Here is a 14,686-nt window from a genome sequence, read left to right on the forward strand (position 1 = left end):
GCTAGTGGCCACTGTATTAGCACAGAAAAAGAGCATTTCCATTAAGTTCTTTTAGACAGCACTATTCTGAAGACAGAAAGAAGTGCAGATGAATCTTGATTTTTACGTAGTGGGTTTGTGATAGGTAGTAGAAATAGTTTAGCAATTCTGAAACTTTCTTGAATATTGAAGGACAGAATAAGTAAATATATTAATGTTACTGGGAAATAAGTTCTCGGAGAAGGAGAAGGGTGATACAAATATGGAATGGGGGAAAATCCTGCAGAGTTTGCTTCTATTCAGAACTATCAGTATTGGTGAGTGTCTGCTGCAGACATGACAACCCAGAGGCAGTGAGCACTGAGCGCCCGGGTCTTGGTTTCTAACACCATTCCCTGACGAAAGGAGTCAGAGTTCCTTGGAGAAATTGCTGATTCCAGACCTGGGGTGGGGCAGGTGAGACGAGCCTGTGGCAGAGGGAAGGTGCCCAAGGACTAGTGGGAACATGTGAAAAGGACACAGGCCTTTTGTGCTTGGGGCTCCTACTGGACAAATCTGGGATAAATTGAGGTGATGAGAATAGTGATGGTGATGGATTAGAATACACTGAGTAAAAAAAATCTGTAGTGATATGGAGAGAGAAAGGGAGGGAGGCGGGGGAGGGGGAGCATGTGGGAGAGAAAAAGGAAAAGCTCTTTCCTGTAGTAAGATGCCAACGAATAAATGTCAAAAGAATAATGGAGTAAGGTAATCACTATTTTGCAACCCCCAAGATAGTAATTGATTCAGGCAAGGGTCATAAATGGACACTAAATCCATTAGTGAAACGTTGTTGGGGAACGGAATAGTCTCAGGTCGCAAGGTGTGGGGAAGACACAAGATCACTGACAGAGAACTCTTGCCAAAGTGATTAACCTGAGTCTAATCAGGAGGAAACAATCATGGCTCTCGGGGAAGCGTCAGGCCTCACTTGTTCCGTCCCCACCCCCAGGCCCACGAGCGGCTTGAGGAGACAAAGCTGGAGGCTGTGCGAGACAACAACCTGGAGCTCGTGCAGGAGATCCTGCGGGACCTGGCGCAGCTGGCCGAGCAGAGCAGCACCGCCGCGGAGCTGGCCCGCATCCTCCAGGAGCCCCACTTCCAGGTTTCCGCCCAGGCTGGCGTGACGACTGGGGGAGGGGCTGGCAGGAAGTTAGAGCCAGGATGGGGCAGGGACCGCAGGGCACTGCCCCATGGTCACTCCTCTTTCCACCATCTCTCCAGTCCCTCCTGGAGACCCATGACTCTGTGGCCTCAAAGACCTATGAGACACCACCCCCCAGCCCCGGCCTGGACCCAACGTTCAGCAACCAGCCTGTGCCTCCGGACGCGGTGCGCATGGTGGGCATTCGCAAGACTGCTGGAGAGCATCTGGTGAGGATGTCGGGCAGGGCCAGAGGTGGGGTTTGGAGGCGGGGTTCAGAGTAACCGACGGGGATCAAATCTGGTCAGGAGAGGGCTAAAGAGGCGGATGGGATCAGCTTTTCCCAGGGAGGGGCCCACGCAGACCCAGGAGCCCGCAGGCGCTGTGCCTATGAGCCGCACACATCCGGGCGCCTGGGCGCTCTCCATTCTGCCACTTTCCTTCCATTAGTGCTCCTGTAAGTGAAGAATTCGGGTGGCAGGATGGAAGAGGAGGACTCAGGGCAGGGGCGGAAGGGCGGGGGTGGGAAGGGAGAGGCTGTTAGGAGACCCTTTTGAAGATTCTGACTTGGAGCAGTTGGGGCCTCATCACACCCGCTCTCTGTCCCCCCCAGGGTGTGACGTTCCGCGTGGAGGGCGGTGAGTTGGTGATCGCACGCATTCTGCATGGGGGCATGGTGGCTCAGCAAGGCCTGCTGCACGTGGGTGACATCATCAAGGAGGTGAACGGGCAGCCGGTGGGCAGCGACCCCCGCGCGCTGCAGGAGCTCCTGCGCAGCGCCAGCGGCAGCGTCATCCTCAAGATCCTGCCCAGCTACCAGGAGCCCCATCTGCCCCGCCAGGTGGGCCCCTGCACCAGGCCCCTCACCCGGTACAAGGCCCAAGGGTTGGCTGAGCCTCCCAGCTGACAGGGTCGTAGGCCTCGGGGCAGGATCCTCTGCTCTCCAGTCGGTGTTCTCAAAGCAAGACATGGGGCTGGACCTGCGGGCTGGGGCGGACGACCCAGCCACCTACAGGCCTCCGCGTGTGGTGCACATGCACCTTCATGCATTTACCCTGGTCTTGGACAGTCATGCACATGTGCAAGGGACGTGTGTGCATCCAAGCCCTGGGCTACCCGATTGTACACGTGAGCGCCTGCATCGTGTGCAGTGGTCCGCGTGCGTATGTGTCTCCGTGGGTGTGCAGAGATGTGTGGTCACGTGTCCTGTATAGCTGCCTCCTGGTTGGTAGATTGTGGAAGTTTGGCTGCTCTACCCGCCTCTCCTATTGGCTCTCTAGCGTCTGCCAGAGCCCTCTCCTCCAACAGGACGGGTGGAAAGATGGAGGGATCTTGCATTGGATGCCAGGGTCCTGTCCCTCACCCAGTGATCCTGCCTTCTCAGTGGGTGGGGCCACGGCCCCAGGCCTGAGCAGATCTCCCATCCCTCCATCTGAGTCCTTCTGTTCTGGATGCCAAGGGAGGCTGGTACCAGACAGCCCGTCTAGGCAGCCCTGGGGGCATCACAGCTCTAGAGGCAGTGCCAGGGCCGCTTGTATCTTTGTGAGGGGAAGGGGCAGAGGGTGGACCGTGTGACACGCCCTCCCACCCCAGGGTGGGGGTGGGAGAGGGCACATCCCCTCCTGCCTTCCGCTACTTCTTCCCCTGACCCTTCACTGATCCCCGGCCCAGGTATTTGTGAAATGCCACTTTGACTATGACCCTGCCCGAGACAGCCTCATCCCCTGCAAGGAAGCGGGCCTGCGCTTCAGCGCTGGAGACTTGCTGCAGATTGTAAACCAGGACGACGCCAACTGGTGGCAGGTGAGCCCTGGGCACCCGTACAGGCTCTCCAGGTATGGCGTGTGAGGGAGCTGAGGGCTCGAGGAGGTGTCCTCTCTCTCAGGCAGATCTCTGTCCTACGTCCACTTCAGGCATGCCACGTGGAAGGGGGCAGCGCAGGGCTCATTCCCAGCCAGCTGCTGGAGGAGAAGCGGAAGGCTTTCGTCAAGCGCGACCTGGAGCTGACGCCCACCTCAGGTATGCGGTCCCCCCCTCGGCAGAGCCTAATCTGGGATCTGACACGGCCCTGCTTGTCCTCACCAGCCCATCTCCCTGTGGCCAGGAACGCTATGTGGCAGCCTTTCAGGAAAGAAGAAGAAGCGAATGATGTATTTGACCACCAAGAATGCAGGTGAGTATTGGAGGCCCCCTCCCCTGTCCTCCTCTGACATGGCATGCCCCTCCCTCCCCCACCGATGGCTGGTTCTGATGCCACCAGCCTTGTCCCTAGGCCACGCCCGGTTCCTCCCTGCTGCCCTGGCCCCAGCCCTCTTACCCTTGGCCTCCCCGAGAGCCCAGCCCCTGATGAGCAGTGCCATCTCCCTGTGTCCAGAGTTTGACCGCCACGAGCTGCTCATTTATGAGGAGGTGGCCCGCATGCCCCCTTTCCGCCGGAAAACCCTGGTGCTGATCGGGGCTCAGGGTGTGGGTCGGCGCAGCCTGAAGAACAAGCTCATCATGTGGGATCCAGACCGCTACGGCACCACGGTGCCCTGTGAGTGGGAGCTGGGCCTGCTGGGTGGGGGGCAGGGAGCAGGGACTGCCCTGGGGCCAGGGCTGGGTCTACTCAATGGACATCTGCATGGGCACCAGGTCAAGCGATACCTTTGGCTGTGAGGTGTGGGTGTGCGCCCTCTGTGGGTGGCTGGGGGAACTACAGGCTGGGAAGGGCTGGGTTACCTGTCGCTGGAACCTGTGGCCAGGTGGGCTGGGCTGGGCTGGTCTCTCCTTTCCTTCTCTCATGTTTCACTTGCTAAAAGCCCAGCTAGGGACCCATGTGAAACAGGGCTGTGAGCTGCCTTGAGTGCCCTTGTGGAAGACAGAGCTTCTTGGTGACAGAACCAGTTGGGGTGGAGAAAGCTCCTGGTTCCTGGAGGCAGGAACCTGAGTGCTGACCCCAGGTCTGCTTGGCCTTGCTCTGTGGCTTTGGGCTGCACATTGCCCTCTCTGGGCTTCAGCCCCCCGTCTGTGAGCACTGGGTTGGAGCAGGTGATCTCCGAAGGTCCTGGCAGTCTGGATATCTCGAGTCTGTGTGTGTGCCAATGGTGAGGGTGAGGGCAGTATGTGGGAGGGCGGCCGTGCTGCGAAGGTAGGGCTGTGCAGCCCATGTAGAACGTGTGCATGTGTGTCTGAGTGGTGTGGCCTGCCTTGCCCATTCTACTCCTCCTTCCCCCAGACACATCCCGGCGGCCCAAGGACTCAGAGCGGGAAGGCCAGGGTTACAGCTTTGTGTCCCGTGCGGAGATGGAGGCCGACATCCGTGCTGGGCGCTACCTGGAACATGGCGAATATGAGGGCAACCTGTATGGCACACGGATCGATTCCATCCGGGGTGTGGTTGCTGCCGGCAAGGTGTGCGTGCTGGATGTCAACCCCCAGGTACCGCCCGGCCTGCTCCCCCTGCCTGCCCGATGTCCTCTTTGCTCACTCTGCTTGCCCCCAGCGCTGCCCCTTATGTTTCCAGGCACTTGTCTCTCAAGCACCCCCATAAAACCCCTCAGCTACTGCTAGGGACCCAGCCCACCTACAGCCTCCTTTTCAGCCTCCTGGGTCCCCCACTGTAGTCTCCTCCAGTTACCCCAGGCCCAGCCCCTGTCAACTGTCCCTCTGCCAGTCATCCCCAGGACCTGCGTCCCAGAACCCAGGTACCCGTCCTCACTCCCATCACGCAGATGCCTGTGGGCATATACTCCCCCACCCTCCTCTCCTGCAGGCAGTGAAGGTGCTGAGAACAGCTGAGTTTGTCCCTTATGTGGTGTTCATCGAGGCCCCTGACTTTGAGACCCTGCGGGCCATGAACCGGGCTGCGCTGGAGAGTGGGGTGTCCACCAAGCAGCTGACGGTGAGGGGCTCCAAGGTGTGGTGGGAGGGGCCTGATCCTGGCCCGGGTCGGGGCAGGCTGGAGCTGGTGAAGAAAAGGAGGTGGGAGAGGCGCCCACCCGAGGTGTCAGCGAGGGAGAACTTGACAGTCTCGCTTTACAGGTATGGGAACAGGTCTGAGGGAGGAAGCGCCCGAAGTCTCGTAGAGTCAGGGACACAGGTAGTCCAAGGTGCAGGGGCTTCTGCCAGGCCCACTGCTCGGCCCACTCAGCAGGGACAGAGTGCTGACCAAAGGGAGCCCAGAGGGCCAGCTGGAGATCTGTGGCAGAGGTGGGCCAGCTGGGCTCAGGGTCTTTGCAATGGGAGGAAAGGCTGAGGGAGGGGGGAAGTGGTAGGCTGGGAGTCTGGCTGGAGGGAGGAGTTAGCAGCAGGGAGCGGGCAGCGCTGGGAGGAAGGCTAAACTCAGGCGTTGCAGACCCCAGGTCACCCCACCTCCAGGTACCCCTTGGAGCAGCCTTTCCCGGGAGCTGTAGGGTTTGCAGCGCTCTGAGCTCAGGGGTCCCTCTGCTGGCCGTACGGGGTACCGCAGCTCTCGGGCCCCAGGTCAGAGGGCCGCTGCGGAGCGAGGCTGGCTGGGCTGGGCTCCCCTTTGCTACAAGCCCCTTGGCCACAAACACTGCTGACTGGAGCCGCTGGGACACAGCCGGGCCAGCCCGAGAGCTCCTGCCTCAGCTTATTTAAGTCTGTTTTCAAGTTCCCCTCCCACCCCTGCCTGGCCCGCTCCCCCTCGGTCTGGGGTCGGGGTTGCCTTGGGCATTGTGGGCTGCCGGAGTGGCAGGCGAGGCTCTCAGTCTGCCTAGGTGAGGGGCCTAGTCAGACTGGAGGGAGCACTGGCTTCGGAGTCACGTAGACCCTGTTGAGCCACTGGCCAGCTGTGTGACCCCTTTGTACCTCAGTTTTCTCTGCTGTAAATGGGGGATGATTAATGCTGCCCTCTAGAGCTGTAGCGAAGATTAGGCCATTGCAAAGCAGGTGGGGCCGTGCTTGGCATTTACTAAAGCTATTTCCTTCCTTCCTTCCTTTCACTCATCTGTCTGTCTGTCCGTGGTTGCAGGAGAGCCACCTTGGGGCATGCAGGGAGGGGCTCCTGCCTCCCTAGCCAGGGAGTCCTCGCCTGCCATGGTTGGGCTCTGGGGAGGGGCTAGATGGGGCAGTTGTAGATGCCCCTGATGATGGGGTGAGTGGGGGACACTGACGGGCCCCCTTGTGCCCAGCAGGAGGCGGACCTGAGACGGACAGTGGAGGAGAGCAGCCGCATCCAGAGAGGCTACGGGCACTACTTTGACCTCAGCCTGGTCAACAGCAACCTGGAGAGGACCTTCCGGGAGCTCCAGGCCGCCATGGAGAAGCTGCGGACCGAGCCCCAGTGGGTGCCTGTCAGCTGGGTGTACTGAGCCTGATCACCCGGACCTAATGCCCTCTGGCGTGTCACCCAGAACCCTGAATCCCTCCCCTTCCCATCTGTGACCCCCAGCCACAATCTTTAGTTCCCCTGGCGCTCTGGCTCTCCCTGGGTTACGGCTCCTGGCGGGCCCGAAGTCTGGCTCCAGCGCAGAGGCATGCACTGCCAGGGAGGCGGGCGTTCATGGGGTACCTCTATGCCCAGGTGCTGCCCACTCCCGATGCCCATTGGCCACCAGATGTCCCTCTCTGAGGGCCAAGCTGTGCCCAGGAGTGTGTCAGAGTCACTTCCATAATGCTCAGTCCAGAGAGAGAAAAACTACTTTGGGACCATGTGGTCAGTAGTACACTGCCCCCTGCCATCTCTCTCCAGTCACCTTTTCTCCTCTGGACTGGCCCCCCCCCCATTCCTCTGTTCCTCCCGCCTCTCACCCCTGTGGCCTAGGAGCAGGCTGTAGGCTGTTTCCATGTGGTCAGGAGAGTGCATGGCCCCATGGCCGCCAAGCAGGCCCAGGCCCTGGTGCCAGCCTGGTGCCATCCTGAAGACTGGGGGAGCCAAAGCACCAGCCAGCGGCCACAGCCGGAGCCGGGGGCAGTGTAGCTCTCGGCTCTCTCGGCATGGGGCGGTGTCCCACGAGAGGACGTAGCCCCGTCCCTCCCTCATCCACAGCTTTTCACTGCCGGAGTCTCTCCACAGACTTCTCCGACGTGCCCCTGAGAGGTTGGCTCTGCTCCTCGCAAGGCCGGGCTGCAGGGGTCAGCAGCCCAGGTCGGGGTGGGGTGAAGGCTGAGCCCTGTGAGGAGCCTGCTTCTACTGACTGAAGAGCCCCAGGCTCTCCGTGGCCCCTGGTAGGGGCGCGTCCTGCTTCTCCAGCCCGTTTGTCCATCTCGGTCTTCTCTGGCCGGGCCCACTCACATCAGGGCTTCCTGGGGGCTGAGGAAGGATGCGGAGCAAGCCCTGCGAGCACCAGGCCGTGGAGCTTGGGCTTGGCGAAGGACGTTTGTGTGCTAGCAGTTCTCATTGCACAACTCCAGGGGGCGCCCTCCACGTGCTTTCTGTGCAGTTTATGCTCCGTATGCTGTGGGGCCTGGTCTGTGTTTCTGTCCCTGGCGTGTGTGTGTCAGGCTTGGTTTTTGGTGAGGAGAGGCAAAGGGTGGTTTTGCTTTGGAGGTCACTCTTTGGGGCCTCTTTTTTGGGGTTCCCCATCAGCCCCCATTTCTTATGAGACCCTTATCCCAGATTCCAGAGGCTTGGCCCTCCCCAGGTGTCTTCCTCCAGCTCTCCTATTGTCCCCCAACCCTAAATGCCACTCTCCAGTTTTGGGGGAGGGCAATGTGTAAAATAGGAGAATCTCTTTTAAGAAAAGAATGCCATCCTAGACACCCCCAGGCATCTCCTCCCTCCTCTCTGTGATCCTTCCTGGGGTGAGCCTGTCCTTGCAGGGACCACCCCAGCGCCCCACCCCAGGCCCCGTGCTTCCCGGATCTGAGTGTCTAATCTGTCTTCGCTGCAGTGTCAGCCCAAGCTGGCCCCTGAACCACTGTGTGCCCATTTCCTAGGGAAGGGGAGGGAGAAGAAACAGAATATTTATTACAAAGTTAGAAATATATTTATTATATTAGGGATCTCATTTGCATTTGCATAGGATATGCAAATGAGATGTAAAGGTCAAGCCTGCTCCCATCTCATTTGCATAGCTCTGCATCCACTATGCAGTGATGTTTATGTTCATCTTTTCCCTCTAGTCAGTGTTCTTTTATTCTCAGTTCAGCTCTCCCTTGCTTCACCCTCACCGTGAGCCTAAGGGGACTGGGAGTGGGAGGAAAACGGGGAGTTTTGCCACTTGCCTGAGGTCACAGCGTCATTTGCTAGCGCCTTCTCTTTGTGGGGACTTGGGAGTAGAAGCAGCAAGGATCTGCGGTTGTGGCCCCTCTCTCCTTCTTGGTTAACCTCCAGAGCTCCTTGGACCACAGGGCATCCTCTCTGATTGGGGTGAGGGCAGCCGTGCATGGGGGGCTGGGCACTTTGTTGGGGAGTTGGCACCTGGCCCTTTAGGGCCAATCTCCAGTGTTGATGCTATTTTGGCACTTTCACCTCTAGTGATGCCTGAGAGGAGGGCTGGGCCCCTCTCCTGTCTCCATCCCTCTCTGAACTGTGTCCTCCATCCCCTGGAAGCCCCATTCTACATTGGAACGGTTGTGGGACCTCAGGATAATGAGGACTCTGCACCCCGCTGTCCACACTCAGTCCCAGCCTGGTTGCCCTTTCCCTCTCCCCTCCCTCAGCCATCTAATTCTTGAGCCTTCTCTCTGACTGGTTTTCTTTCTTTTCCTTTGATTAAATGTGAAAGCAAAGGCTTCTGGGCTCTGTTTGTCTTTGGTTGGGGTCGGGTGGATGGTCGGGAGAGTGGGGAGCACAGCACAGATGATTCTGGAATGGAAGTCGGAGTGACATGTCTTGTGTTCTGTGATGTCTTCTGAAATTTCCTGCCCTGCCCTCCACACTCCCCATCCCAAGAAGATGCTCTTTCTAAATGCCTGTATCCAGGAGTCTATGAGCATTTATGGGGGCCCGGGGACCCAGGAATTCCATGGCTAATCCACTCAGCTTCACCTGGAACTTGCTGTGTTGCCTTCAGCAGGTCCCTCTCCTTCTCTGGGCCTCAGGTTCACCCTCTGCAAAAGTGTCATGGACTCTTCCGGTGCTAATGCTAGGATTCGTTCTAGGTACTCAACAGCAGAGGCCATAGAGAGCTGATTGAAATGTCACCCAGATGTCACCATGGGGGTATTTGTGTGTCAAATCCTTCAGGGTTAAGGGGTCAGCCTTCCTTCCCACCTTGAGTTCTCCCTGGATGCTTGCTGAGGATTCTCAGGAGGGGGCTTTGGCTGTGCCCTTCTCACTGTGACAACCCAATGTGGAACTGACCCCTTTCCTTCAATCCCCCAAAGCATCTGCTCACACAGGGACGAGCGTGGGGCTGACTTCACTAGTGATTTGGAGGCAGCCATAGGGGCTTATGTCACCCACTTAACCGCTCTGATGAGAATTCAGAATCGAATATTAAACACCCCAATCTGAAAAGCCCCCTGATCATTCGTAGCACAGAGAATGTTTCCCTGGTCCTCTTTTCTCCCTGGGTCTCCCTGCCTCCCTCCATATTGCTGGGCCCTCTCCTGTTCTCTTCTCTCATTTCTGCACAACCCTCTTCCCATTTCCTGGGACTCCCCTGGAAACTCAGTATTTCTTTACCGTGCTGAGCAACTACAACTCTGCGCTTGTACCTTTGGCTCTCAATCCTGGCTGCACATAAGAATCGCCGAGGGGTTAAAAAACTGCAATTGCCTGGACCCAGTCAGGAGTTCCAGAAAGGCTAACTGCTGTCACTAAGAACCATAACATCTCCGCAGCTTGACACCTTTATTATTCACGTCTTGCTCACGTCACAACTGATGGGGATTGGGTGGCACCCCTAGCAGTGACTCAGGGATCTTGCCTCCTTCCATCTTGTGACACCACCATCTTTAATGAGCAGGCTCCACAGGTGTCATAGAGGAAGAACAGAGAGTAGGAAATTGCTCAGGGATTTTATGAGCTAGGCCTGTCTGCCCATGTCCATTGGCCAGAACCTAGTCACGTGGCTCTATATTCCTGCCAGGGAGTCTGGGAAATGTAGTCTTCTTGGTGCTCAGGAAAGGAAACAGGATCTAGCCAGTCTCTGCCAGACTGGGAGTGAAGCCTGGGAAGCCCTATGGTTTCAAAGCTTCCCATGTAATTCTAATGTGTAGCCAAGTTTGCTGACCACTGCTTGTCTGTTCCAACCGTACCCTCAGGGTGGGGCAAATTTCCTCTTAGCCCCAAATTGTCATCAAGGTATCTTCCTAATAAAGACGATTGAATTTCTAAGAGGAATTGTGCTACCGGTTGTTTGTTGTTGTTTTAATCCCTTTTCTCTCCTGGCACAGTAGCATGTGGTTAGAAGGGCAGAATGGATTCTTATTATAGTTGGGAAAACTGACCTAGAGAGCTGAAGGGCTTTGTCCAATGCCACGCAGAAAGTCATTGGCAGAGCTGGAACCAGATCCCCAGAATCCCGGCTCTCAGTCTGGGGCTCCCCATCCCCCTCCCATGCTGCCTCCCAGAGATGGAAGGGGATTGACTGGAAGCCCTGGTGGGAGTGCAGCTGGGGAAGAAAGCACCACTGGAGGAGGACCGTGGGCTAAGAAAGGGACTATGAGGGAAAGTGGGGGCCACCTTGCCATCCCCAGATTCAGCTCTTCAAGAGATCCAGGCGCCACCAGTGGTTGAAGTATCACAGTCTGAAGCCGCCTGGCGCCGGCCCACCTCCCTCAGGGCTGGGTTTGGTGGTGACCACAGACCTCTGGGAAGGACACGAGCAGCCGTGCAAGAGAGCAGGGAGGACCATCTAGCTTGTTCCATTGATCGATTTATCTAAGCTAATTGCTATTATCAAAGTTTTAATGATTTAGAAATTTCTCTGTTTTACGATCTGCTAAGAAAAATTTCCAACTACTGTCTTGATCAATGATATTTTCTTAGTCATGCCTTCTTGTTTATTCTGGAAGGTGCACTCTAGGATCATTTTGTCCGAGGACATCCTCTTCCTATCAGGGTCTTGACTGGAATTGCATTAAATTGGTCCATTAATTTGGGAAGAACTAGGACTCTGCAGTGCTCAATCTTCCCCTCCACGACCACGGTCTGCCTCTCCATGGACGCCGCTCCTTTGAGCCCAGGGTCCCCCACCTACCTGTCTGCCAAGCAGCGCTGTTCAGACTGACGTGTTCTCTGATCAGCAGCAATGTGATAAAAAAGACAGGACAGTGCCTTCCTCATAAAACAAAATTCATTCCTCTTAAAGAACTTTATCCCAAGGTTCTGTCTCCTACCCCTACTTTTGGGGTTAAAATGGTCGTCCTTTTATAAAAGAGCTGTGATGTTAGATTTTTTTCTTGTTTCTAAATGTATAAGTTGACAAAATATAGTCTGGAAATTTTGTGGATCTGCAAAATCTCAAAGTTTGGATTAGATCTCTCAGTAAGTTTAATCACACAGGTGCTCTGTGTTTGGTTGGGTATTTTGTATTGGGGTTGCTATTGTGAACAGGGTCATTTTTTTCTATTATGTCTTCTAATACATCATCCAGTTCCTTGAAAAATTATGGCATGGAAACTTAAGCATTCATTCAACAACCATCTGCTGAGCCCCTTTGAACGAGGCAAAGTCCCTACATCCAGAGGCCCAGAGACAAACAGAGCAAATGGAAGATGGTCTTGATCAGGACGTAATGAGAGGCTGTAATGGGAGCACCAGGCAGCGGAGTGTGGTAGTGGTGCCAAGCGCTGGTCTGTGGAACGTTTCAGCTGTGGCAATATGAGAAAACTAAGAACAGTGCAGAAAGTTATCATCAAGCTGAATACGTTTACTTTTGAGGATTATCCTTTATTCCGATACAGTGCTTGTAAATTTTATTCGATTGCATGGGGTGTAAGTAATACTCCATTATTTTTCTAACTTGAATCAAATCTTTCCCTGAACCCCTGCTCATCAGAGTGGAAAGAGGTACAATCTCAGTCCTGTTTTGGGGGCTTCTTCCCTTCCCTGGAGTCACATGAACGTCTAAAGGGCTTACACGGTGCCTGGACAACGGGAGTCAGGGGTTCTGGTTCAGGCAGAGCGGTGAACAAGGCTCCTTGTGCTTTTAAACAATGAGAGCCTATGTGAAACAATTTTTATTGTGTTGCTGGGCTTGTGGGAAGGAAAATTTCCAAGGGGCCACAAAACAAAACGACCCTCATAAGCATGGTGAGTGGACAGGAAAGGTGCAGTAGCCCTAGAGGCAAATGCCAATATTAGCATCACATTTGGAACGTTAAGTAGGAAGCCAGGAGCCAGGTGAGGTGACCTGAGATTCTGTAACTAGGGAGCTGGGAGGGGGCTAATCTGACCCTAAGTTGCTGTCACGTCCTGGACTCTGACAGAAGCAAATGCAAATCTTCTCTGGAGGAAGGTATCCTCAATATCAGCCCCTAGATTTTCCATAGATTAAGATCATCCAAACTTGAGCTCACAGAGTCAGATCATGAAATACAAAGAAAAAACACTGTGAGTGATAGTCAACATGAACAATAACATGTTTGTATCTCCAAGGACTTTTGATATTAGGCACAAAACGTAAACTAACTATGTACCTGTAAAATGTTTAATGAAATAAAAGATGGCATTACAAAAATTAACAAGCAACAAGACACTGGAATGACTAGTCAGGTTTGAAAGAGAACCACCTAGAACTCTTGGAAATAAAAAAATATAATGATTAAAATAAAAACTAAATTTGGGGGTTTAACAGTAAATTAAACAAAACTGAAAAGAGATTAGTGAACCAGAAAGTTGCTCCCCTGAGGATGGTCCTTGGACCAGCAGCATCATCAGCCCTGAGAAATGCAGACTCTCAGGCCCCACCCACAACTACTGAGTCAGAATCTGCAGTTTAACAAGATTCCCTAGTGATTCATAGGCATATTTGGGTTTGAGAAGTAGAAAACTAGAAGATAGAATTGAAGAAGTTATACGGAACGTAGAACAGAGCGATGAAAAGGGAAATGTGAGAGAGGTTAAGAGATATGGCAGCTATAAAGAGGAGGTCTAAAAAAAATTTAATCCTGGACAATGGGGAGATTAAAAAAGAATAAAGTGCAGAAAACATTTGAGGAGAATTTCCTAGAACTGATGAAAGACATGAATCCACATATACAATAATTTACACCAAACAAGAAAAATAAAAAGTTTACAGCCAGTAGTGAAACTGCAGAATGCCAAGACAAATGGAAAAGCAATCTGAGAAGATGACAAGTCACAACAATCAGTCTGATGGCAGACTTCTCACTAGCAACACCTAAACGGAGAAGGCAGAACAGGAACACAGGTATCTCCAGAATGCTGAGAGAGAATGGATGTCAACCTAGAATTGGACACCCAGCAAAACTCTTTCAAGAATGTTGATGAAGTAAAGGGATTTTCAGGGGCCAGCCCTGCGGCCAAGTTGTTAAGTTCGCACACTCCACTTCAGTGGCCCAGGGTTTTGCTGGTTCGGATCCTGGGCAAGGATAGGGCACCGCTCATCAAGCCACACTGAGGCAGCATCCCACATGCCCCAACTAGAAGGACCAACAACTAAAAATACACAACTATGTACTGGGGGGCTTTGGAGAGAAAAGCAGAAAAAAAGAAAAAAAGATTGGCAACGGTTGTTAGCTCAGGTGCCAATCTTTTTAAAAAAAAGATTTTCAGATAAAAATGGATTGAGTTTACCACCAACAGAGCTTTTAAAAAAGAAAATCTGAAACGTAAGAATCTAAGCAAGTGCTGTCTGTGTGAAAGAGCAATTAACAATAATGTCTAATTTGTACTTTTCCACAAAGAAAACTCTAGGCCCAGATGCCATCACTGATGAATTCTACTAAAGAGATAAAGAAGAACTATTAACAATTCTACACAAACTCTTCCATAAAATTGAAGAGGAAAGAATAATTCCCAACTTACCCTGATATCAAAGCCAGACACCTTAAAACAAGAAAACTCCGTATCAATATTCCTCACGACCAAGTCAAGTTAACCCCAGGATACAAGGTTGGTTTATTATTAGAAAATCAAAGAATGGAGTCATATTTATAGATTTAAAAAAAACCCCAAACATATAATCATCTCAATAGGTGTAGAAAAATCATTGACATAATTAACATCTATTCCTGATTTTTAAAAAAGCTCTCAGTAAACCAGGAATAGAAAGGAATTTTCTCAACCTGAGAAAAGACATCTATGAAAAACCTACAGATAACATTGTATTTAATGGTGAGAAACAGTGCCTTCCCCCTAAGATCAGGGACAAGGAAAGAATGTCTGCTTTCACCATCTCTTTTTAACATTCTTCTGGAGGTTTTAGCTAATGCAAAAAGGCCAGAAAAAGAAATAAAAGGCATCCAGATTGAAAGGAAGAAATAATTCTGTCTATTCATAGATTATGCAATTGTCTAGGCAGAAAATTCTATGGAATCTACAAAAAAAAAGCTACTAGAACTAGGAAATGAGTTTGGCAAGATTGCAGGATACTGTTACCACAAATGGGGTTCTCCTACTGATGTGCATAAAAAAGCCAATTAATTACTGCATCAGCATTTTTT

The 14,686-nt window shown here is 53.1% G+C and overlaps 1 protein-coding gene across 6 annotated transcripts in view; it reads left to right on the forward strand.

Moving 5' to 3' along the window:
• Positions 1 to 8,842, forward strand: part of MPP2 (MAGUK p55 scaffold protein 2) — a 38,328-nt gene extending 29,486 nt beyond the window's left edge. For all 6 annotated transcript variants that reach the window (XM_070560369.1, XM_070560367.1, XM_070560366.1 and 3 more), the window contains 10 exons: positions 971 to 1,123; positions 1,243 to 1,392; positions 1,776 to 2,003; positions 2,834 to 2,965; positions 3,076 to 3,181; positions 3,267 to 3,335; positions 3,537 to 3,698; positions 4,380 to 4,582; positions 4,917 to 5,045; positions 6,301 to 8,842. In XM_070560369.1, coding sequence (XP_070416470.1) covers positions 971 to 1,123; positions 1,243 to 1,392; positions 1,776 to 2,003; positions 2,834 to 2,965; positions 3,076 to 3,181; positions 3,267 to 3,335; positions 3,537 to 3,698; positions 4,380 to 4,582; positions 4,917 to 5,045; positions 6,301 to 6,477 — 1,509 coding nt within the window. In that variant the 3' untranslated portion in view covers positions 6,478 to 8,842. The remainder of the gene's footprint in view (positions 1 to 970; positions 1,124 to 1,242; positions 1,393 to 1,775; positions 2,004 to 2,833; positions 2,966 to 3,075; positions 3,182 to 3,266; positions 3,336 to 3,536; positions 3,699 to 4,379; positions 4,583 to 4,916; positions 5,046 to 6,300) is intronic.
• The last annotated feature ends 5,844 nt before the right edge of the window (positions 8,843 to 14,686 follow it).

The sequence above is a fragment of the Equus przewalskii genome, chromosome 10 (genome assembly GCF_037783145.1).
Source record: "Equus przewalskii isolate Varuska chromosome 10, EquPr2, whole genome shotgun sequence".
Classification (NCBI taxonomy): Eukaryota; Metazoa; Chordata; class Mammalia; order Perissodactyla; family Equidae; genus Equus; species Equus przewalskii.